Consider the following 22,994-nt stretch of genomic DNA (forward strand, 5'->3'; position numbering starts at 1 on the left):
CGTCTGCAGCTGACCTAGATTAGCCCTCCAGCTCCCAACCAATGGCTGCCGGACCCAGCCTCCAGGACAGATGAGGAAGCCAAGCCTTGGGCCCCACCATGCCCTTATATGAGGCAGCTGGGCTGGAGGGGGCTGGGAAGGCAAGAAGAGGGAGCTGAGCTGTTTGCCCTAATGCCAGGCTATTATTAGCTGCTAGAAGCAACTGCACCTCACTCACTGGAACTGACAGGGAATGCAGCAAAGTTTCAGAGGAGGAAGAAATATGAGCCAGGACTCCTGGATCATCTGAGAGAGCAAGAGAGAGGAGTGTGTGTTCTAGTGTAGTAGGGGAATGGGAAGCTCAGAATACTGGTTTTTTGTTGGGTGTTTTGTTTGTTTGTTTTGATGCTATGGCATAAGTGCAGTCTTCCCCATCTCAGTGCCCACCAAATGTGTTAAACTGCAACTGGTATTATCTATCAGCTTTCATGATCATTGCTCCTAATGGTTGGTGGGTGATGGGAGTTGTAGTCCAACACATCTGGAGGGTGCTGGTTTGGGGAAGCCTCAGTTAGAGCAAGAGGCTTGCGAGGCCTGCGTGTCCTGAAGGGAGTGATAGTTTTAGTGGGTTTACGGCTGGTATTTGGATATTATTAAACTAGGCAGGCAAGAGGTTTGGCTCAAGGAGAATAAAAGAGGGTTGGAAATTGACCTTTACAAAAGATTGACAATTTGCTGGTTGTGATTGCTGTTCTACTTTTATTTGCTTGGATGTTTTGATTCCAGGAATGGAACAATCTTAGTCATGAATACATTGTAATAATATCAATAACTAGTTTTCTCCCCCCCCCCCCCAAGATACATGGTAGCACTGTCTGTCTGGGGAACTGGGTGAAAAACCAGGGGAACTAAAATATGCAACTTCTGAGTGTTATGAACAGAATCAGAGAAGTCATATGGATGAATAAGGTAAAAGCTGGGATATGACATTAAATGTGTTGTTGCTTTTTGGAGGGAGGCAAAGGCTTTGGAGCTCTGGGAGAGAACGGAAAGTGTCAATAGTTCAGGAGAGATAGATAGATAGATAGATAGATAGATAGATAGATAGCTGCAGAGTGAACTGTAGGGGACATACATTCCCAGCAGCCTCAGGAATGTGCTGATAGGCCCCAGTGGCTGAAACCAAATACACAGAGCTGGCTGAGATCTATAAATACTTGCCCAAAGGATTCCTGATGGTGTCCTGTTCTCTGGATTTCGTGCAGCAATTACCTAGGACACAGATTAGCTAATCTGTCACTGGGCTCTAGTAGGCACCTACAACTAAGCCTGTCACCAGGATGGAAAGAAAACCAGCTCAGGTGTGGATATTGCAATCACATCTCACATGGAAGTCAGTGTGGGGCCTCTTGCCTGGCTCCTACAAAACCTCCTCCTAGGTCAACTGGTTCAGTCCTTGGATCTTTGTGGAGGGGGAGCAGGCAGACCTCTGCACTGCCAGCACCTCTAAAGGTCCATATGTCCCAGACACTCTGGCCACAGGTCTCCACTCTGCTTGCCTGGATTCCCTCTGCTTTTCAGTCCTAGAGCCATGGAAACAGATGAGACAGCACACCTGGCAGGTGCTTCAAGGCTGCTGTCAAATTGCTTGGGTAGCCACCTGAAGGTCTACTTGGGAGGAGGGGGAAGCTCTCAAGACCTCAATAAGAAACAGGATGGGCTGGAGCCCCCAGTTTTATTTTAAGCTCTGTCTCTGAACTAAGCCAGGACTGAAGGAACAGCCTCCTCCAAGGGACTAGAATTGGGAGGAAATGAAGAGGTAAGCCTAATAGAGTACCAACCCTAATTTTTGTATGCCCATCATTATCTTTGTGAAATATTTTCTCCTAAGTGGTAGGTGCACATGTGCAAAATGAGATGATTTTTATGGAGAAGCTTTTGAAGTGATTTTGAATTTTGAAGTGATGGCACCAAGTGTGCATGGAGGTCCAGATCACATAGTACAGATACAATGTTCAGTCATCTTCACAGAAGCACAATGCTTCCCAACAGAATCAGTGCGTATGTTTACCTGGGAGCTACAGGACTATTATGTGATTGCATCTGTTGAGAACTGAAATGACTTAAGCATAAACCAGGCCTGAAGGTGGCACTCCTATCCCCGCTTATTTCAAACTAAGGGCTTTTCTACACATTCATGTGCTGTATCTTTAGGTATGGCAGCAGAATGGACACCCAGCACTACCCAAAGAAAACTTATTTTCCCGCTTTTCTGCTATATAACATCTAAAAGGCAATGTGCAATAGAACACCACAAATACAAGTGGAAAAAAACCTTTTTGTTTCCCTTTCACAAATAAAACATTTTCTGTACTCTTAAAAAAATGCCAAAAATGCAGTTAGGCACAGAAGTGAAACATGAAAGTCACACTGACATCTAAGAAACCAATAAATACTTGTGAGCAGGGAACTGAGGGCACAATAAATTTCTTGTGTATTAAAGCTCTAAGTCTTTCACTTCTTAGTATGCATCTTACATTGCACCTTAAGTCTACTTTTCAAGAGGAGGGTGGTGTTTTTTAAAGAAGCCTCAGGCAGCTAAGGGAAATGGCCACTTAATTAACACGAATTGCTCACATTAGTTTTAAAGGAACTTCAGCACCGCCAGCCTGTAATGACACTGAGGAAAAACCTCAACATAATCAAGAGAAAAATGCTCTCTCATAGCCAGATTAACATTCTGCTATGCCCATAATTATTTTTTAATTACATTGCAACACTTAAGTTAACTTGGCAGTAAGATGAATTGGTTAAAAGCTTTATGATGGATTTAAAAAGTGTGCCTGATTAATCAGGCACATTTAAAAACAGTATTGCTAATTATTTTTAGTAGAAAAACTTAAAAAAAACTGGTTGGTAGGTGCCATCTTAAAAGACGTGTTTACCCTTCTCTCTCTCACAGGTAGGCCCTCTTTTGAGAATGTGCCTGCTGTGTTTTATGTACATGGCATCTAAAAACAAAGGAAGTGTGTAGTTTTTCTTTAGAAACAGTATGCATATATCTGTAGATATAATTGATCAGCTTAAACACACATGATTAATTTACAAAGAACTAGCTTGGCTTAGGAGACTCTAACCTTTTGGGGTCAGTGGGTACCTTTTGAATTTTGAGGGGGCATCGTGAGTGCTCTCACAAAATGCCTGCCATTGTGAGGGTTACCCAATTATAAAAAGGCTGCCGTAGTAAGTGAGGACGGTTAGAAAAATGCTAATTTCCTGGAAACCAGCACTTTTCTTTGTACCATACTGTCCTCCAGATTTACTATTAATTCAAAATATTGAATGGGGGATGTTCAACCTGTTCTTTTTTTTTTTTTTTTTTTGGAATAAGTTTTATTCTTAATAGACCTAACAAAAAAGGAACTAAAAAGTCATCAATCATCAAAAACATCAGACCTACTGGGTCAGCCCCCGACATTTTTTCTTTTTATGTTAGACTATAAACATATTTAAATCTCTGCATAGTCCTTCCTGTTCTAGAGGGGATTGCACTCCCCCTGAAGGAGCAGGTTCATAGCCTGGGGTGCTCCTTGATCCCTCTTTGTGTCCTTGATCCCAGCTGTGTCCTTACCTAGTCAGGGATAACCTGGCCTCAGTAATCTATGCTCAGGTGATCGCTAAATTAGACTACTGCAATGCACTCTATGTGAGGCTGCCTTTGAAGACTGTTCAGGAGCTGCAGTTGGTGCAGTCAGATTAATAACCGGGACCCGTAGGTCCAAACATGTAAGACCACTTCTGGCCTGCTTCCAGTCCCAATTCAAGGTGCTGGCTTTAACCAAAAAGCCCTCATGGCTTGAGACCACAATACCTGTTGGAGTGCCTCTCCCAAGCATAATCAGCTCAGGCACTGCACTCAGCCTCTGGGCCTTCCTCCAAGCACCAACCCTGAGGGCAACTAGGCAGAGGGCTTTCTCAGTGGTGCCCCCGCAGCCGTGCTATAAGCTCCCCACTGCAGCCTGCCTGGCGCCAATCCTGTCATCTTTTCAGCACCAGGTTCAGACAGCCCTCTTTTCTCAGGTGTTTAAGGACTCACTCAGCCACCCAGGAGCTTAAGCGGAGCACCACGTGATTGCAGAGTCACTCATCATGTCCTTCTTTGTATTGTCTGTTTGATCACCTGTTTTTAGATATTTTAAAACTTTTCCCCTAATTTTATTGATATTTTACTGTATTTTATCATTTGTTTTTATGGATTGTGTAAACTGGCCAGAGAACTTCAAATATGGGATGCTATAGATATGAAATTGTTGTTGTTGTTGATGATGATGATGATGATGATGATGATTGATGTTTCCTTAATGAAGACATTTCATATTGTTACCACCCCCTCTGGTGTCTTACTTCCAGGTCAGCTTCACTATTCCACCAAACCATGGAGATTTTTTTCTCTCTGTCTATAGTGCTACTGCTACAAGACACAAACTTTTAAAACTGGGCTGGGCAACTTACACACCTGGGACCATACACAGCTCTAGGCTGAGAAGAGGAGTTAGAGAGAGGAGTGTGTTAGAAAGGGTGGTAGAAAAGGGGATGGAAGCAAGCCAAAAATGATGCTTTGCCAGGGAGAGGGAGAGGGCCTGGAAATGAGAGAGAAACAGAGAGAGAAGGGGACGGCAGTGAGCGAGAGTGACAGAGAGAAGGGGGACAGCAAAAAGGGATAAAGAGATGGGATAGTGCACAGTTCAAGAGAGAAAGGCACAGTCAAAAAAGGGACAACGGGAGAAGGAATAGCAAAAGAGAGAGAAGAGGTGGCAGACTGAAATTAAAAATCCCGTGTGGCAGAAAGAGAGACAGAAAAAAAAAGTTGACTCTGCCTATCACTAGCATAGCGCCCTCAACAGATTGCCTCTGAACACATGCAGTCTTTGTCCAAAAAAATGTACCCCATATTGCCAGTTTCTAAACGATTACAGTGCTATTTGCTCAAGATAAAATACATTCTAGATCCCTTTGAAGTACTTCATGAGAATTACCAAGGGACCTCTGTTAGAAAAGGGCCAGCCATTCAGTAATGATGCTTGCCCCAGCTGTGGAACCTCCCCCAGGGAGGTTGCCGCCTGCCGTCACTCTATTCTTTTCGGTGTCAGGTGAAGACCTTTCTATTTCCCCAGTATTTTAACAATTAATGGGTTTTATCCTTGTTTTTATCATTATTTATCAAATGCAGTGTGTTGTGTTGTGGTTATGATTTCTTTTTTCTTTGGTTTTCTGTTCTTTGTAAGCCATCCAGAGAACTTTAGTAATGGGACAGCATAGAAAAACTTTAAATAAATAAATTAATTTAATTAAAAAGACCAAGGGCATTGTTGCAACACCTCTACTTTGGGAAGTGAGAGATCCTCTCAGATTTTACCAGTTCATTTTAGTTTCCCATTCATTAAATGTTCCCTGTCCAATTATAGCAACTTACAGGATTTGATGTGGGGCCAGAGGGGGAAAGCCCACATCAGAATATGTGAGGAATGTTATCCTAACCTGGCACTGCTTTGCACCTTAATATCACAATTTCTTATCTCACCTGACTGCAGCTGAAGTGTGAATGAAACAGAATGCCAGGCTCACTGAGGGGAGACACTGAGAGGATTCCAAGAGCAGCTTTTCCTGCGAGTACCCCTAGATTTCAACCCTTTCCCCTATAATGCAAACAGTGCTTTGGGATTACTTGAGATCAAAACCTTGGCTCTGGATGAATTACTTTCAAAGGTGTTTATCTGGTCAAGCAAGTTCTTGTGTGGGGTGTGGCTGTAGCACAGCGGGATCACTTGCTCAGTTCAGGTTCAGACAGTGGAGGAAGTGCCGGGCGACCTTCCCACCACTCCAGCCTGGCTCTGACTGTGCCCAAATATTCTGTTCCATGTCCATTTCCAACCAGAAAGACCAGGTACTGGGCCCTGGGGCTATAGTCACTTTGTGAGTAATTGTGATGACAGGAAGCTGGTTTTCCAAGAGATCTTCTAACTCCTGATTTCTCACCCCAGGCATGGATCCCCAAACTCTTCAAAAAGAAAGTCTGTACAACATTTATCGAGCAACCTGGCGAGGGGTGAGTAACATCTGATTTTATTCTTGATATGCAGATAGGCAAAGACTTCCAGCTTCTGGGCAATGGTGTAGCTAGGTAATTTTTGCTCCTGGATGAAAGGTCTTATGGGGATCTATCCTCTATAAGATAGTTACATGTATTCCTTCAATTGTGAAGCAAACAACTAGGTGCTGATCTTCCCCTCTAACCCCACTGAACTGCTATTCCAGGGTTTACAACTGTTTCTATATCCTGGTATGCTAGAGCAAAACCACAGCAAAAGATCTACTTACTACTATTACTGACTTTAAAAGCGAAACTCTGAATGCAGGCAATTTAAATTGCTGTAGCAGTTAAGGATAAGATTAGCATCAGTAGCTATGGACATGTTGGCCAGTTGCTTCCCATCTATAAAAAGTGTGTAGAAATGAGAATACGATGCTGCATTGAGCAGCAGCAGGTCCTGTGGGCCAGAAAATGCCCATGGGGCTGATGCTGGGCTTGTTTGCTCCTGCTTTCATCACCTAGTATTTTCTGTATGATCATTTGGAAAACCCTGGAGCACTGGACCTTTGATTTGGGCCTAGAGGTCCAAACCTAGCTGAATCTTTGCTTCTGTGGTCTGTGTTATAACCCTTCTAGTTCTCTCTTTCCCCTGTGTTTGGGGCTATTTGTCTCCCACTGCCATCCAGACTCCTAATAACCTATTTTACAAAGCTTCCAAACTCTTAATTAGGCTCCTGTCCTCCAATATCCATCTCCTCCGCATCTGCAGGATGTCCTCTATGCTCCCGTTGCTTCCCATGCCCTGGCTGAGTAATTTCCCTCACTTCCCAACAACTTTCTTAATGCCTCTTAACACCTTCCTGAATGGCTCCCATATACCAGGAGTAGGAAGATTTTAGCCATGGTCAGTCTATTTTGCCTGAGGACATCTGTTTTTATACATTTTCATGTTTGAGTTAACTTTTTATGCTGTTTTACTTTGTTTTGCAAACATACTCTGTTTTCAAACCTAGATCTGATAATAATGATGCAAAAGCAAAAAGGGCATTATACCAAACAAACAGAATTGTCCTATAATGTGTTACACAGAACAATTCAACATGAGCCTCATTGGTTTGTTTGTTTGTTTAAAGTTTTTCTATGCCATAATTCATTAAAAAAATTCATGACAGTTTACAAAATATTTTAAAACTATTAATTCAAACAATAAAGCAATTAAAAACTTTTTAGTGCCGGTACTTGATGCTAAAATAAATTGTGAAATGGCATTTTAATTAAAAATGGGGTAAATAAAAGGGTTTTGGCCTTGCACTGGAATGAATAAAGCATCAGGGGTCAGAGGGCATGAATGAATTCAACCCCTGGTTCATTTAGCCTAATACTGTTGACACGGACTGGCAGCAATTCCCCAGATGGGATTCTTTTCTTGCCCTACCTGGAGATGCAGGTATTGAACCCGAGATCTTGCGCATGCAAAGCAGATACTCTGCCATTTTGCTACAACATGTAGGATGTTTGTATAGCAGGGATAAGGAACAGATGACCCTCCAGATGCAGTGTTGGACTGCATCTCCCATGATCCCTCCACTGGCTACATATCCAGACAGCCACACATTCCTCTCTCCTCTTCTAGATAGAGGGCTTCTAACACTAAGTATCTACAGCCATTGTCCAATGTATTCCAACCTTCCCTCCTTGCTACAGATTTTCTATAATAAGAAGTAAAATGGAATAAGCAGCAGGAAAACAGGGAAGTACAAACAGAAGATGTAATTGCCTGGACCTCCTGGAAAATTTCACAAATGTCACAAATTTCATAATTTCACAATAAAATCTTCAAGCACACTTAGGACATTGTGGAAGTTGTAGGACTTTCTTCCATCTAAAGAAGCAAAGGGCTGAGCTTTAAGTTCAGTCTTGAGAGTAGATGGAAGGGGATGGCATTGTAATAGTAGCAATACCTTTTCTTCTTCTTCAGCAGCATTGTTATAGCCTTATAGTATATGTGATCTAAAAAGGCATAAATGGCAGCATCCCAATTTCCTCAAACTGCAAAAATCAAGGTTAAAAAGGGATAACATTTTACTAGGAAAAATACCAGAAAATGGGGCCTGTCATGCAAAAACAAGAATGAACAGATAGAATCATAGAATGTCAGGGGGCTTAGCAAGCCAGTGGTGAATAGAAGGAACATAAACTGAACATAACAATTTAAGAAAGATGTAAATAAATTGAGAAAGGTCTAGCGGGGTGCAACAAAGATGATCAGGAGAGTGGAAACATAGGAAAGACCTATGAGAAAAACTGAAAGAATCGGGCATTTTAAGCCTTCCAAAGTACTTCAAAGGCTGTCACACAGAGGCGGATCAGTGTCTCTTCTCCATCATCCCAGAATGCAGGTCACAGAATAATACACTCAAGGTTACAGGAAGCAAGATTCCAACTGAACAGCAGGAAAAATGTTCTGACTTTTAGAGCAATATCATAGTGGAACCAGTTACCTAGGCAGGCTCTGAATTCTCCCAAGCTAGAGGCGTTGAGGAGGTAGTTGGAGAGCCATCTGTTAGGGGTACTTTAACCTAGAGTCCTGCACTGAATAGGGAATTGGACTCAATGGCCTCATTGGGCCCTTTCAATATAATATTCTATCAACTATGCTTTCCATTCTCAAGTAAGCTATCTAGAGCAACAACAAAGATCATTTCCCCTCCGCATGCTTCAGCTTCTAAACTAGGTTCCTGAAATTCAGAAAAACTCAAGAATTCTTGTTTTTGTACCAAAAGTGAATTCTTTGACAGGGCACAGAACTTTGCTTCACATTCTGTACTTGCCTTTTTTGTAATTGGCTTAACTGACAAACCAAAGGGTGATCGTGAAAAAGAACCTACAACTCTATAACCTTGAAGTCTGACCACGCCTGACCAGCTCTGTTCCACATGAGGCTATCCATTAGTTAAACTTTTGCATCTACTGTTGGTTTCTTTCCAAACTGAGATCTAAGCCCTACATGAAGAAAATTTTTTTCCCGCGTTTCCACTACATAACATCCAGGAGGCACTGCGGTATGGCAAAATAGGGAAAATACACAAGTGGAAAGTGGATTTCCTTCACTTTTACAATTAAATTCAACAAAGGGGCTGCTGAGAGCACTATTTAGATACAAAAGTGAAACTAGTTGTCTAAAAAACCTGTAAAAACAGTGAACTGGGAATGACACACACATGAGAAATGCTTTCAGTAGAAAAACTATTAGTCCAACAACAGAGGAAACCTAAATCTGTTGTATATCCAACAGTTGGCTTTTCTGGCCTTCACCTGAAGACACCCAGTGAGCTGAGACTCATCAGTTCCATTGCTGAACTGCTCACACCTCTTAAGCGTTTCTGCTCATGTTTAGCCAAAATCTATGTTCTTAAAACCATCCAAAGTAGTTCTTCCCTGTGGAGACAGTAAAGAACCAGATTTGGGCCCCTTCTGTGAAAAACCTTCAAGTTTCTCAAGAGTGCTATTGAGGCCCCTTCTGGCCCCCTTCTGGCCTTTCCTTCTCTAGACTGAATGTGCCCAGTCCCTTGAAACCTTTCCTTACAGGACTTTTCTGTCATATCACCGACCATCTTCACGGCCCTCTTCTCAGGCTGTTCCCATTTGTCTATGTCAGGAGTATCCAAACCTCTTTAGGTCAGAGGGCAGAATGACATTTCAGAGGAACTTTGGGGACTGCAATCCAGTGGTGGGTGAAGCCAAAGGGAAACTGGGGCAGGGCCAATGGCCAAGGAGGTGGGCCCAAAATACCCTCATATCTTAGCTTAGAACTCTTACAACTAGTAACTAAGCCTTAGAAAAGGCATTTCAACTTTTTGGAGTGGGAAGAAAATGCAAAAGCCAGGAAATTACCCAATGATCAGTGGTTGGAGGAAAGGGGCAGGATTTAAAGAAATGTGCATGCTCACCAGGATTTGGCCCACAGACCTGACGTTCTGCAGCCCTGGTCTATCCTTAAAGTACTGTATGATACACAGATTAGACTCATTAATCCAGATGAAGTGCAAAGAATTGTTCTGTCACTGATTGATTGACAGTATCAATTGTATTCTTGTGCCACATGTTTTTACACACACACACACACACACACACACACACACACACTTTTTTGCAGCTGCTCCGAGCTGTCTGCCATCCAAGCATTAGCATGTGCTGGAGGGCCAAGGGGAGAATGGGGAAGGGGATTTTATCCACAGGCCCAGGAACTCAGGGCTCTATCCCACTTAAGACGCCTTCTCTCTGTGTTCCCCATTCTGTAGCACCCCCTGCCTGTGCCAGTGTGGGAGCCCTCGCAGCAGCCACGTCTCTGTAGCCACAGAAGATGCCTTCGGAGCAGCCATTGTCAGCAAATGGAACTCTGCCCAGCATACGACAGAGGGGCCCACGGATGCTTATGGAGAAGTTGAGTTTGTGGGCACTGGCCGCAGGCCCAGCAAGGCAAGTTTGTTTCAGGACTAAAGCTAAGCTGACCATGGGATGGAGGGTGGTGGACTGTGGCAAGAAATCGTAGTGCACGGCAGCTTTACTGCGTGGCTCCTGGCACCTTTTCCCAAATGGGTGCCCTGAGATTTGTTCGGCTCAGTGCTGTGGTGGAGCCAGGCCTTGTGGAGAAAGAGCACTGACACTTTTTTATTTAGGAGGGATGTGGATGTCATCTGCCCCCCTCTGTATTTCACAAGCATCCTCATAGTAGTTGCAGGGAGATGAGTTTGTAGATGAAGATGGAGTGGGGAGATGAATCAGGGAGATGCTGTTGCCTCTTGTAGTGCAAAGGTTTTTTCCAGTGGCTAGGCTGTGCACAGGCAATTTAAACCATTCATTCTGCAAAGGACCTGCTTCAGAGGGGTGTTGAAAACTTCAAGATATAGATCTACACGATGGCTGACATTTTGGACTTCCCTTAGGAAGGCTGGCCTCACAAATGCCTGCACTTCAAAATTTACCACTGCATCACTTGTTGGACTAGCCACAATGGACAGGCTGGCTGGAGGTCACAGGAGTTGCAATGCATGTTTTCAGGAGAGCAGCAGGTTGGGGAAGGCTGGTCCACAACGTGAGATGAGTAGAGGCGTATTACACATTTAGGGGTATTCTAGTGCTGGGGTTCAATGAGAAGGCGCTGTGGGTCAGGATCTGAGGGTTACCTCCTTACCCTTCTCTCTCCCCCCTCCATGTTGCAGTTCATTCGCTTGTCAGACACATCCGACCCTGCAGCAGCTTACGCCCTGGTAACGCACCACTGGAAAATCCCACACCCCAACCTAGTAGTGTCAGTGGTAGGGGGTGAAGGCGAGATGCGCGTGAGGGCATGGCTGAAGGATGTGCTGAGAAAAGGGCTGGTCAAAGCAGCTCAGAGCACAGGTAAGAGCTCTCTCTCGGTCCGTTTTTGTTTTGACCTTGGGACTTCAAGTACTGGCATTTTGACTGCACGGGATGAAAACATTGCACTGGAGCCAGGGAGATGCCTGCAGTCTCCAACACTGAGGATCTTTGCACCTGATCTTATGCATTTTTGCACTGCATAGAAGGCTATATGGTAAAATAAAGACTATACAGATGCTTTGAATTACAATAAAATCAGGCTGCAGAGCTTGACTTTTATATATTGCAACACTGGAAGCATCAAAAGGAAGGAGAATGTTACTTATAGTGGTGGTGGAAGTAGCTTTTTTGCTGCGAAGGTTGGTAGTTTTACTCTAGGTTTTAGTCTAGAATAGACAAGACTTTGGGGGAGCTACTTATGCACTGAATCGTATTCCTAAAATGGGTTCAACACACTGGATCACTCCTTCGAAGTTCAGCCTGAAACCCAGAGTGGATGCACCACTCTGATGAATGGAAGCAGCAATTTCATCTGTTTTTAGTATACGGAGATCTGATTTTCAATTTTTACATTTGTTTAATTCTCTGATAATCTCTGAGTTCCAGGATTCCTTTTCCAGTCTTTGCCAAATAAGTAAGTAGATACATGTATAAATCAGAATGTATGCTTCAACATTTTACATTTTTTGTTTATAACTTGGAGCAGACCTTGGCACATACTCATTCAAGACCTTGTGTGTACAGATTCAGTTACCTGCTTCGGATGATCATAGCTTTGTTTCTTGGTTTATTGGAATGAGATATGCAGGAGAGTTTAACTCACACTTTGCCCTTCACTCCTTCTGTTGCAGCATCAGCAATCAATTTAAAAAGTCTCCAGTGAAACATAGTTTCCTGTTTTGCCCAAACCAAGAAACTGGCTACCTGCTTTGGAACAACACAGGCTTTTAAGCCAACTGCAAACATGGTTTTAGGATTTTAGCTTATTTCAAAGTGGCTAACCACAGTTTCTTGGTTAGAAGAAACCTGGAAAATTTGGTTCACTGGAGAATTGTCAGTTTTACTGCTATGTACCCTAAATAGAGGAGCAAAGGGGCTGCATGCACTGGCAAAAGGTTACTAAATTGAGATATGATAATCTGAATATAGCTAATGCTTCCTTGTACGGATCTGTGCTGCTTCAGATATCACATCTGGATTAAAATGGGAGATATTCTTTGGGAAGTAATAATTCACTCTCCATAAGGGTGCAGTGTTTTCTTCTTTCTGCTTTAGCAATAAATTTTCACTCCAATTAAATATTGTAGGCTGCTTTTACTAACAGCACACTGTGTGGTATTCATTAAGACAGGTAGAAGGAAGAAGTGGATCTTGGACCAAATTCTGTCTTCTAAGGAGTAGGGGCATTGCTAGGCCTGGTCCCAGGGGGTCCCAACCCCAAATCAGTTTCCCAGAGACTTATGTCCTTTGTTGGGAATGGAAGTCTTTTTTGTTCATCTTATGCATGGGAGTAATTTTCTAATGGGATTATAACTTGAGAGGGAAGGGTTCCCACATGGTGCAATAGCTTCTGCAGTTAAGGTATTCCCTTGCATGACAATTAAGTCTAGATAATAGACTTAATTCCACTGTTTTGGGAGAATCCAAGTCAGAGTACAAATTAACTGGAGAATGCATTGTATTTTGGCTAATTTGGATGAGAAATTAATTGGAAAGCTTTGTTCCTGTGAATTTTAAATAATCCTAGTGATTATTTTAACATCTGCATATAGACATGAATTGACTCATGCAGATTTTATGCATTGGTATATCCTATGGGTCTGGGAGGACCTCAATTTTTTAAATGATATACACACATAATGCCAACCCCGTACAACCTGCACTGGCTTCCAATGGAAGTCTGAGCCGAAGTTAAGGAGCTGGTGGTGACTTATAAAGCCATAGATGGACTTGGATAATTGAAGGAGCGCATCCTTCCATACATACCTGCCCACCCGCTAAGATCTGGATTGGAAGTCCTTCTTCAGGAGCCCTCTTTGAAGATCAGAAGAGTGGCTACCCAGAGAAGGGCCTTCTCTGTGGTGGCACCCCGGCTATGGAACATGCTTCCTAGAGAGATGCACCTGGTGCCAACACTCGTTTCTTCTCAGCACCAGCCCAAAAACTTTTTATTTTCCCATTATTTTAAATGTTAATACTGTTTTAAGATTGGGTTTTATTTAGTGTATGCTATATTTTATTGTATTACTGCCCTGAGACACAGTGAAGGGTGGGATATAAAATCTTTAAATAATAAATAAATAAATGCCTGGCAATGCCTCTGCTGAGTGGTGCTGTTTCATCCACTCTGTTGTCAAACCTTGATGCAAACAAAAGACTATAACTGGCAGTCAAGTAATGTCTTTCTTTCTTGTATGAAGCCTTTACAGTATCTGTTCAGGAAATACTCTCATGGCACTTGATAACTGTAAAATGGTTAATACAGCAGTATCTTGGTAATAAAAATACTTGAAAGTTTAAAATGGTCAAGGTACTGATTTAAAAAGCAACATATACAAGTATCAGCAACAGACTTGAAAAGTAGATTCAAGTTTTGTTTAAAAGGGTATAAAATGAAATGGTCATTGACAATAAAAAGAAATTACACAACAGGTTGCTTTATAGAGGGGTGGGAAATAATTGAGAGTTTTAGCCTGCTGCTTCCTTTTTCAAAGCAGATCTCCAGCAAAAGAGGTGGCTGAACAAGACAAAAAGGTTATGTGGCTATCTGTCTCAGTGGTAATGCTTAAAGAGTTATATTAGAGTTAATTGAAAAACACTGAAGTGCCTTGCCTGGAGATATCACTAGTTTAAACAACAATCTGCCATAGAACACTCAGGTTAAAAAAACAGCAATCCCAGTGATCTTGCATTTTAAAAACATTGTGAAATAGGGTGACTTTTCTTTTCTTTATGATTAATTCAACCCCATGAATTCCACTTGGCTTTATCATTAGTTTTTGTTGGAATGTCTTTCTTAGCTCATCCCCTGTTGTGAGGTTATACAAATGAGGAGACAAGGACAGGAGAGGCTGCAGCAAAGAAGAACGTTACATACCGGCTGCTGTTTGTATTATTGGTGTAGGAGATCTAGAAAAAAAAAAATACTGTGAGCTCTCTTTGGTTTTTAGTACTTCCTTTGGAGGCAGTGTGTATTTCCATATATACACAGGTGTGTTCCATCAGGATGTGATTGTGTAATACAATTTTACAAATAGAGAGTGGTTGTACTCTGAAAGATTGTTTATTGCAAAGTATGCATGGTTGACAAGGAAGTTATTGGTGCTCCATATTCCTTTACATAAGGATGTTTCTTTTTTAATTGTGGTTTGCCTGTGTGTGTAAAAAAGGAAAATAGTGCACGCACGCATGTGTGTGTGAGAGCTATTATTTCTGGGTATATTTATAATAGAAATTACATTCCAAAAGTGATTGTTTCTTGGAAAGCAGGTTTTATACATAGGTGTGGAAGATTTAGAAAAAGGGAGTAGATATACAGAAGGGCATTTATGGGCTGGCCCTTCTGTGCGTACTTTGTGAGATAAGCAGTTTATGTATAGGTTAATTGCCTGTGTGTGTAAAAAAGGAAAATAGTGCACGCACGCATGTGTGTGTGAGAGCTATTATTTCTGGGTATATTTATAATAGAAATTACATTCCAAAAGTGATTGTTTCTTGGAAAGCAGGTTTTATACATAGGTGTGGAAGATTTAGAAAAAGGGAGTAGATATACAGAAGGGCATTTATGGGCTGGCCCTTCTGTGCGTACTTTGTGAGATAAGCAGTTTATGTATAGGTTAACAGATGCCCTTTGTCCAATAGGTGTGTCTCCTGAAGTGATTGTCACCTTCTTTATTTGATGGCAACTTCTGAACTACAGATTAGCTACAATGAACTAATATACTGTTGGGGTTAGGGGAATTTCAAGCAAAGTCTGTTGAATATCCTCAGAAAAGTGCTGTGCCTTTTTAAAAATATGGAAGTGAAAAATGTAAAAATGTTTTCTTTTACTTCAAGTCCAAAATGGACAAATGTTCTTAAGTGTCAAAACTTTGTAATGTTCTCCACATCGCTGTAATGGTTTCCCACTCCCATGTAGGTGCCTGGATTATGACTGGTGGTCTGCAGGCTGGTGTGGGGCGCCATGTTGGAGAAGCAGTGAGGGACCACACTACAGCCAGTACCAACCCGAGCACCCATGTGGTGGCCATGGGCATTGCCCCATGGGGCATTGTTGATCAGCGCCAATACCTTGTGAACCCCAAGGTAGGGTGGTGTGGAGTGATTCGGAGAAAACCGCTTGTGGGAACAAAGTGAACAGACCACACGGAGGATGGGATGAGCATGGCAAAATTAGTTGGGTGTCCTGAAAAAGATGTAGGATACCACAAGGTTCAATCTTGACATCGGTGTTTCTGAATAAGTTTTTGAAACTGTTGGATGCAGTCATTTGGGCATTTGAGGCACGGTATATGGATGACATCCAGTCCCTTTCTCTATTGCTGACCTAGACCAATGCCAGATGAGGGCCAACCAACTGAAATTTTATCCTGGTGAAATCTGTGGGTGTTGGATGGGTTGTTCCTGGGTCTGGGAGTTGTATACTTTGCTTCCCCTGATGTAGACAGGTGGTATGAGGGTGCCCTTGGATGCCTCTCTGCCATTCAGGGTCCAAGTGACCTTGGCAGCAAAGAGCAAGAATTAATCAGCTTCAGCTGGATCCTGGCCAGGGCAATCCTAAGCCATCACCCATGACTTAGTAACCTGAAGTTTGGACTTTAGCAATGCACTTTGCATGGAGCTGCCCTTGAGATTGGTTTGGAAGCTGCAGCTAGCACAAGATGCATTGATCGCACTGCTGAGTGAGGCTTCCTGCTATGCACCTATGACTCCTTTGTTCTGTAGTGGCTGTCCATTAACTACTAAGCCATGTTCAGTGTGTTATTGTTGGTGTATGAAGCCTAAAAAACCTGTATAGGATGCCCATATACATTTGAGGGGGACGTCATTCTTATGCTTGTTTGTCAGGGATAAGCAAGGAAGGGCCTTCTCTGTTATGGTGCCCCCCTTATGAAATAATGTCACCACTGAGGTTAGACAGGGGTATGCCTCCATCAACAACCAAAAACAGGGTGTTTCCTGTCTGTCAGGGTGTTTCCCATCTGTCAGCGTGTTTCCCTGACTGGTAGTAATACTCTCGATTATTTTAACGAGACTTTATTGTTTTGTTACTGCTTAATTGTGTTACTGATTGTTTTATGACCTTTTATAATGGTTTTAATTTGCATACAACTGTTTTAAAGTGAATGTATTATAGAACTTTTCTGGAATAATTAAATAGCATGACAGAGCAGAATCCTTCCAGCATTTCATTCATTCTCTCCCTTTCTTTTTCCTGCCATAAAGGGTTCATTCCCAGCACGATCTCCTCGGACAGTCCCTGTTAGCCCTTTCTGCCCTTTAGATGCCAACCACTCTGTATTCTTCTTGGTGGACGATGGGACACAGGGCAGGGCAGGTGGTGAGGCCTCCTTCCGCGCCCGCCTGGAACGCTTCCTTGCCCAGCAGAAAGTGGGAGCTGGCGGTGAGAGCTTTTCTTCCCCCATTTACACTTATTGCGTTCTCCTCTGCTTACTCTTGTTGCTCCTACTTTGCAGCAGAGGTGGGCCACCTTGTGCCTTCCAAGTGCTTTGGACTTCCATCAGGGAGTCTGACCAATGGTAACACATGATGAGAGTTGTATCTGGAGGGTACCAAGTCACCTATCTCTGCCATATGCATTGAATTCAGGCATAGGGCATTTCTAGATGAGGCAATTGTCCTGCTTCACTCATTGAATTCTACCAGACAAGATCATTTTCTGCTTGTAACTATCCTATGCATTCACTTTCCTCCTGCCATCTTTTTGCAAAAAAATCTGTTCAGGAGGAAAGGTCAGAATAGCTTTGCGCTGAAGGATAGCACTAGGAACTTTCCCTCTGAAAGCATAGTTGCAGTAGCCCCTTTGAAATCAGTAAGACCTAAGGCAGTCCTGGTGACTTCACATATCTAAATTCTGCATCGAACCCTTTGGACAGAACTCCTCCCTGTAGTTTTGCTTCCTATCCTTGACTGCAAGTCATGCATCTGCTGCGCTTATGATCGCTCCCCAAACTAGTGATCCACTGTTAAAAACAAAATGCACCCCTCCCTGTTTTAACGTCTGTCCCAGCTACCCACAGAGCCTGTTCTGTCATGTTTCCTCTTTCGGCTGTCCCTAACTGCACTCTTGTTTATTGCTGTCACTTCTATTTAATGTTAAATTTCATGGTAGCAGTGACCTTATATCTCCTCCTCAGATTCACACATCTTCATGGAATCACAGAAATGGTGTCAAGTACATGAACCAAACAATGCTAGGCCTGGTTCTGAGAGAACATGGTGTCCTGAAAAAAAGGGCCTGTTTTCCATATCCATAAGGTAGAGGCAGAGGCCTAGTTCTCTCTGAGGTGCAGATAAGCCTGTGTGTATTTGCTATATTACTTCAGATTATAGTACACATGAGTGAATGTTCCTTTGTATATTAATAAATCAATTTCCCTGCACACAGAAATATACACAACAAAAGAGTGGGAGAGACTCAGAATCCTATTTACTCCCTAAGATTCAGTTTTTTACGTGGAAGTAGCTTTTCATAAGGAGAAGCAATACATTTGTGCTGCCCTCTGTTGTCAGAAATAGTTCAGCACAGGCACAGTCTTTCCATCAAAGTGAGAACTTGGTCAGAGTTTGCTGCCTTGTTTATTAATACACATTTATCCAGGATTTTGTGAGTTTCTCAGCTACTGTACTCTCGTGCAACTGGTCAGCTTTGTTGCCCCACATCACTTTTCTAGTATTTGTTCCTCTTAGGCCTCCAGGCTCTCAGTTTCCCTTACTATGTTCCTTATTTTACTGCTTTCCATAGGTCTTGGAAGTATTGAGATCCCTGTATTAGTGCTTCTCATCAGTGGGGACTCAACTATGTTCAAGGTAATGGGTCTACAATCCTGTGAAGGGAAGTGGTGGCAGCGAGGTAGAACGTTAGGTCAGAAGTCCAGCATTCCTCTCATCAGAAAGAAGTGGTCGTCTCCAAAATTCACTAGGTCAGGAGCACCACATTTTGATGGAACACACTGAAGGAGCCCTAAGACCATCTGAATTATGTAAATACACATCACCATCTGAAGTCCACTGCTGCTATTCCCAGTAAGAACATTACATCTAGACTCTAAGTAATCAAAGTGGACTGCTGGTTTGAGGGAGCATGATGACAACAAAACAGAGAAAGGTCCTGAGAATGTAATAATAATAAATAGACAAAGTGTGGGAAGCATCAGACACAGAAGTGGAACCCCTGTGTGCACAGGGAAACAACTGTGAGGATGAAATATGTAAAGGCACTGAAAGAAAACTGAGGTGGTGAGGGGTACCAGAGAATGAATAGAAAATGGAAAGGGACTGTTGGAGAGAGCCCTAGTTGTGAAGGTGGAGGTGAGGTTCATGAATCAAAAAGGGATTTATTTCCCTCTGGCAGGAAGCAGGGGAAGAAACTTCCCTGTGTTTAGATCTGTAAAGTTGTTTGTGAAGAAGAAGGATGGGGAAGACATGAAGAGGAAGATGTGGGAGGTGGTTGTGGAATAAGATAGCTTGTGAGAAGACAGGGATGGGACTGCCTTGGACCAACAGCATCTACATGAAGACAAATGTGAGAAGGAGGCCACTGATGAGCCAAGAGATGGAAAGAAATATGATAGGGTGTGTGTATATAATGGGAGCAGTTGAAAAGGGTCAGGTGTAGGAGAGGAGACTTTTGGAGGAAGATACATGGAAAGGTTGCCCATACTGGGATGGAGAGTGAGGAAGTACATCAGAAAGACTAACATGGAACTTGCTGGGAATTACCTGTTACTGAATGCTGTGTGTAAAAGGAGCTGGGGTCTCAGAAGAAGACCCTTTAGGAGGGGATAGCTTTATAGATTCTGAAGGGACTCATCCCATCATGCTCACAGCTTCCATCTTGTTCATTTTCTGCAGCGTGTCTCTGACGCTGTCCATGCCTCTATCCCCTGCCTGCTTTTGGCAGGATCTGGGGGAGCAGCTGACTGCTTGGCTGGGCTGATAGAGGAGACACAACCTGGAGAGTCCCTGAAGGCACTGGCAATAAAGAAAATGCAGGGGAAGTTCCCTGATGATGAACTGGAGGACTTGGCAGAGGAGGTAGGATCTAGGAAGCAAACCCTTTTCCTTTTTCTCTGTGAGTTGCCCAGAACTTTGGGAATCAAGGCCAACATCAAGGAAAGGCATGAATGGGTATCTTCCCAGGGCCCACACCCTAGCAGGGGCCCACCAACCAGAACCCCTGGAATCACATGTCCTTTTCACCATTGCAATGTGCTTGTCTATCATAGACAATGGCAGTGCTAAGGAGAAGGTGATGCCACTGCCTATTTGTCCCATGGCTGGTGGTAACAATGATGAGGAAGAGGATGAGGAACAAAAGCAGCTGGTGACAATAGCAATGAAATGGTAGACTCATAAGGAAAGATGCCTTGCCCAAGGGCTCTCAAAAACGTGGAGATGGCACTATTTTGAACTATTTCAGATGTCTTCCTATTCCATATAGCTCCTTTCCTTCCATAACTTTAGATGGCTCACTAGTCCCCAGAGAAACTCTCTCTTTCCCTTTCAGGAGAAGGAATCTCATATTTTGTGAGAGCTCTCCAAGGTTATTTCCATGCGTTTTCTCACCAGGTGGAGCGCATTGGGGCTCTGCGGGAACTGGTGACGGTTTATTCAGACCATGAAGGTCTGGAAGAGTTTGAGACAATCTTGCTCAAAGCCCTGGTGAAAGGTAGGTGTCCTATCCCAAGTAAGTCTGTTACCCATGATACTACATTTTGAAACTAACTCTTACCCCATTCCTACAAAGTCTGCTTCACAAATGACTCCCTACATCTTTGCCTTCTCTATGAATTTCTCTCTACTTTTATAAGTGTTCCTATTTCTTGCAGCCACTATCTTCACCCTCACCCACCCAATTATAGTGCAGTAAGGAATTGAGGAAGAAGCCAAAGCTAATGGTGGCCTCATCCTCTCTCTTCCTGGCAGCCTGTAGGCGTTCAAGTGAGGCTACCTGCTACCTGGATGAGCTGCGCCTGGCTGTGGCCTGGAACCGTGTGGACATCGCCAGCACGGAGCTCTTCCGTGGGGACATTCTCTGGGAGGTAGGTCAGCAGTGATGTTGGAGGGAAGAAAGGAGGGCAGAGGTTTTAAATGTGAAAGAGGTGAGATGATAAAAAGGGTCCAGTGGACATTTGAAAGGGGAGAAGAGTTGGATGGAGAACGCTTAGAAAGCAGAAAGGGGACAGTGGAGAGCATTGCAGTCCGGGGACAGGTCAGGTAGGTGTGACTCTTCCAGGAGCCAGCATGAGCCACTTAGGTGGCAGGTGACATGGCAGCAGCTTGTGTGTGTGTTCACACACACTCATTCACAGGGACCCTGCATCCTCCCAGCCACATGCCTGTAGGCCTCCCTACCACCCGTATGTTCCTCTGCTTCCCCACTGCCTTGCTCCGTGGTACATTTAGGTAATTAGAGACTCTGGACTTATTGTCTTACTTCACTTACTTCAAATGCGGTAAGCAAGCATTGCTGCATTTTGTGGGTCATCTTGCCCTTCTGTTGACTGGGGCCCCAAGATATCTGCCCCAAAGATCTGCTCTGATAGCATTAAGTAGCAAGGAAAGTGAAGAAGATGAACAGAATGTGGATGAAGGTTAGTTGTAAACTGTCTTTGTGAGAATTCAAGTATGGAATAGGGGAGTGAGGATTTGGGATGGTGCGGGGGACACCATTGTTTGAGAGACCAGCAATTGCTTGTGGGAAGGGACCACTGCTCAGCCAGAGCAGCTAAACCTGATGATTGCACCGTGGAAAGCCCTTTTGGCTTTCAGAATTGCAGGTTAAACAATAATCATCACAAGTGCCTTTTGGCCATTCCCTCAAGATAGATAACAGACTGTGCCCCCCAGGGCTGAATTCTCTTTTAGCGTCCGTTCTTCCTTTCCTGCCATTTCTTGCAGCCCAGCCTGCTGGTGGAGCCAATGCGTGATGCCTTGCTGGGGGACCGCCCTGCCTTAGTGCGCCTTTTTGTGGAGAATGGTTTGGACATCAGTCAGTTCCTGACCTGGAAAGAGCTGGAGCGCCTGTACAAAGGGGCCCCTGAGGTCTCACTGCTGCGTCAGCTTCTGCAGCGACGACAAGTGGCCAGCCCTGAGCCCTGCTTGCCCTCTGATCACCTGCTGCTGGAGCAGTTTCCTTCTGATTACCACCTGCCTCAGGTGGCCCACATCCTCTCTGAGCTGCTGGGGGATATCTGTGCTCCCTTTTATGCTGGATTGCACCCCACTGGCCACAAAGGGGCAGGGGTACGTTGCAGTAGTCTCTGGAAATGTGGGGATGGTCGTGTCAGGAGCACTATGGGGAGTGGAGGATGGTTTGGGAGATAGACCGGGGAGCTTGTACTTCTCCAGATGTTGTTGGAGTCTGTTTACTATTGGGCTCAGCAGCTTAGTAAATGGGCAGGAGCCTGGACCTGAATCTACTTTCCTAGGCTCAGGATCTGCCTATCCATTGGTGCCAAAGGAAGGTTTTGTTTTCTGTAGCTTAATTGTCATGCCGGGAGCAGTTTATGAGGGGGCTTGCACCTGGGAGGAAGGGATAGCCCTCCTCACATGCCATAGCATTCCCTCAAATCTCTCCCTGCCTGCTGTTTATATTACTGGAGATTCCAGTAATCTCCTATCCAGATAGTTGATCAGGTTTCCCCTTGCTTAGTTTGGTAATGTTGAAAAAAGTAAAAATTGCTGAATCTGGCAGTGCAGGAAAGAGCTTGAAGGTAACAGGATGGCCTCAGAATTTCCATCCTGCCCACGGATATTTCCCTTGGCTTGCCACCCCACAGTCCATGTTCACTCATAACAGTAAGACCGATATTACTAAAAAAATTGGCTTATTTATAATGCCTGCTATCATGTTGCATCACAAAACATTGAACAGCAATGTAATTAATTGTTGGTGAAATTATTACTATTTTCCTGCACTGCTTCATCACACGATCATTACAGCCCATGGTTTTGGATGGTGAATGATCTTACTGATTTAAAAAAAAAAATACATTAAAAAGTTGTTTATGTTCGGAGCCATAGACCAAACTGAGGAATTTAAAGTTCAGGCCTGTAGGATTTGGGGTGGGAGTGGTGCAGAAACAGATTCCTAATAAAAATGGTTTTTAAAAAATCAGGTTTCTAGTCCTCATTGTAGAGGACTTATTTGGAAATAAACAGTCAGTGCCTGTAAAAAAAAGGCTGCATTCCCCTATCAAAATCCTTAGCTATTGATTTCAGAACTGGAATACGTAGGCAACAAGCTCATCTTTCAGTACAGGCTTTTGACTGCCCATTTCCATGTTCTTAGTACAACAGTGGGCTTGATGTTGAG

At 43.5% G+C, this 22,994-nt stretch overlaps 1 protein-coding gene across 1 annotated transcript in view; it reads left to right on the plus strand.

Annotated features, from left to right (window-relative positions):
• The first annotated feature begins 5,896 nt into the window (after positions 1 to 5,896).
• Positions 5,897 to 22,994, plus strand: part of TRPM4 (transient receptor potential cation channel subfamily M member 4) — a 35,881-nt gene continuing 18,783 nt past the window's right edge. Inside the window, exons 1-11 of the mRNA XM_044444521.1 lie at positions 5,897 to 5,923; positions 6,021 to 6,085; positions 10,372 to 10,549; positions 11,293 to 11,473; positions 15,573 to 15,739; positions 16,880 to 17,057; positions 18,420 to 18,484; positions 19,529 to 19,711; positions 20,246 to 20,345; positions 20,603 to 20,718; positions 21,578 to 21,922. Of these exons, the coding sequence (XP_044300456.1) occupies positions 5,897 to 5,923; positions 6,021 to 6,085; positions 10,372 to 10,549; positions 11,293 to 11,473; positions 15,573 to 15,739; positions 16,880 to 17,057; positions 18,420 to 18,484; positions 19,529 to 19,711; positions 20,246 to 20,345; positions 20,603 to 20,718; positions 21,578 to 21,922 (1,605 nt within the window). The remainder of the gene's footprint in view (positions 5,924 to 6,020; positions 6,086 to 10,371; positions 10,550 to 11,292; positions 11,474 to 15,572; positions 15,740 to 16,879; positions 17,058 to 18,419; positions 18,485 to 19,528; positions 19,712 to 20,245; positions 20,346 to 20,602; positions 20,719 to 21,577; positions 21,923 to 22,994) is intronic.

The sequence above is a fragment of the Varanus komodoensis genome, unplaced genomic scaffold, assembly GCF_004798865.1.
Source record: "Varanus komodoensis strain SLA01 unplaced genomic scaffold, ASM479886v1 scaffold45, whole genome shotgun sequence".
NCBI lineage: Eukaryota > Metazoa > Chordata > Lepidosauria > Squamata > Varanidae > Varanus > Varanus komodoensis.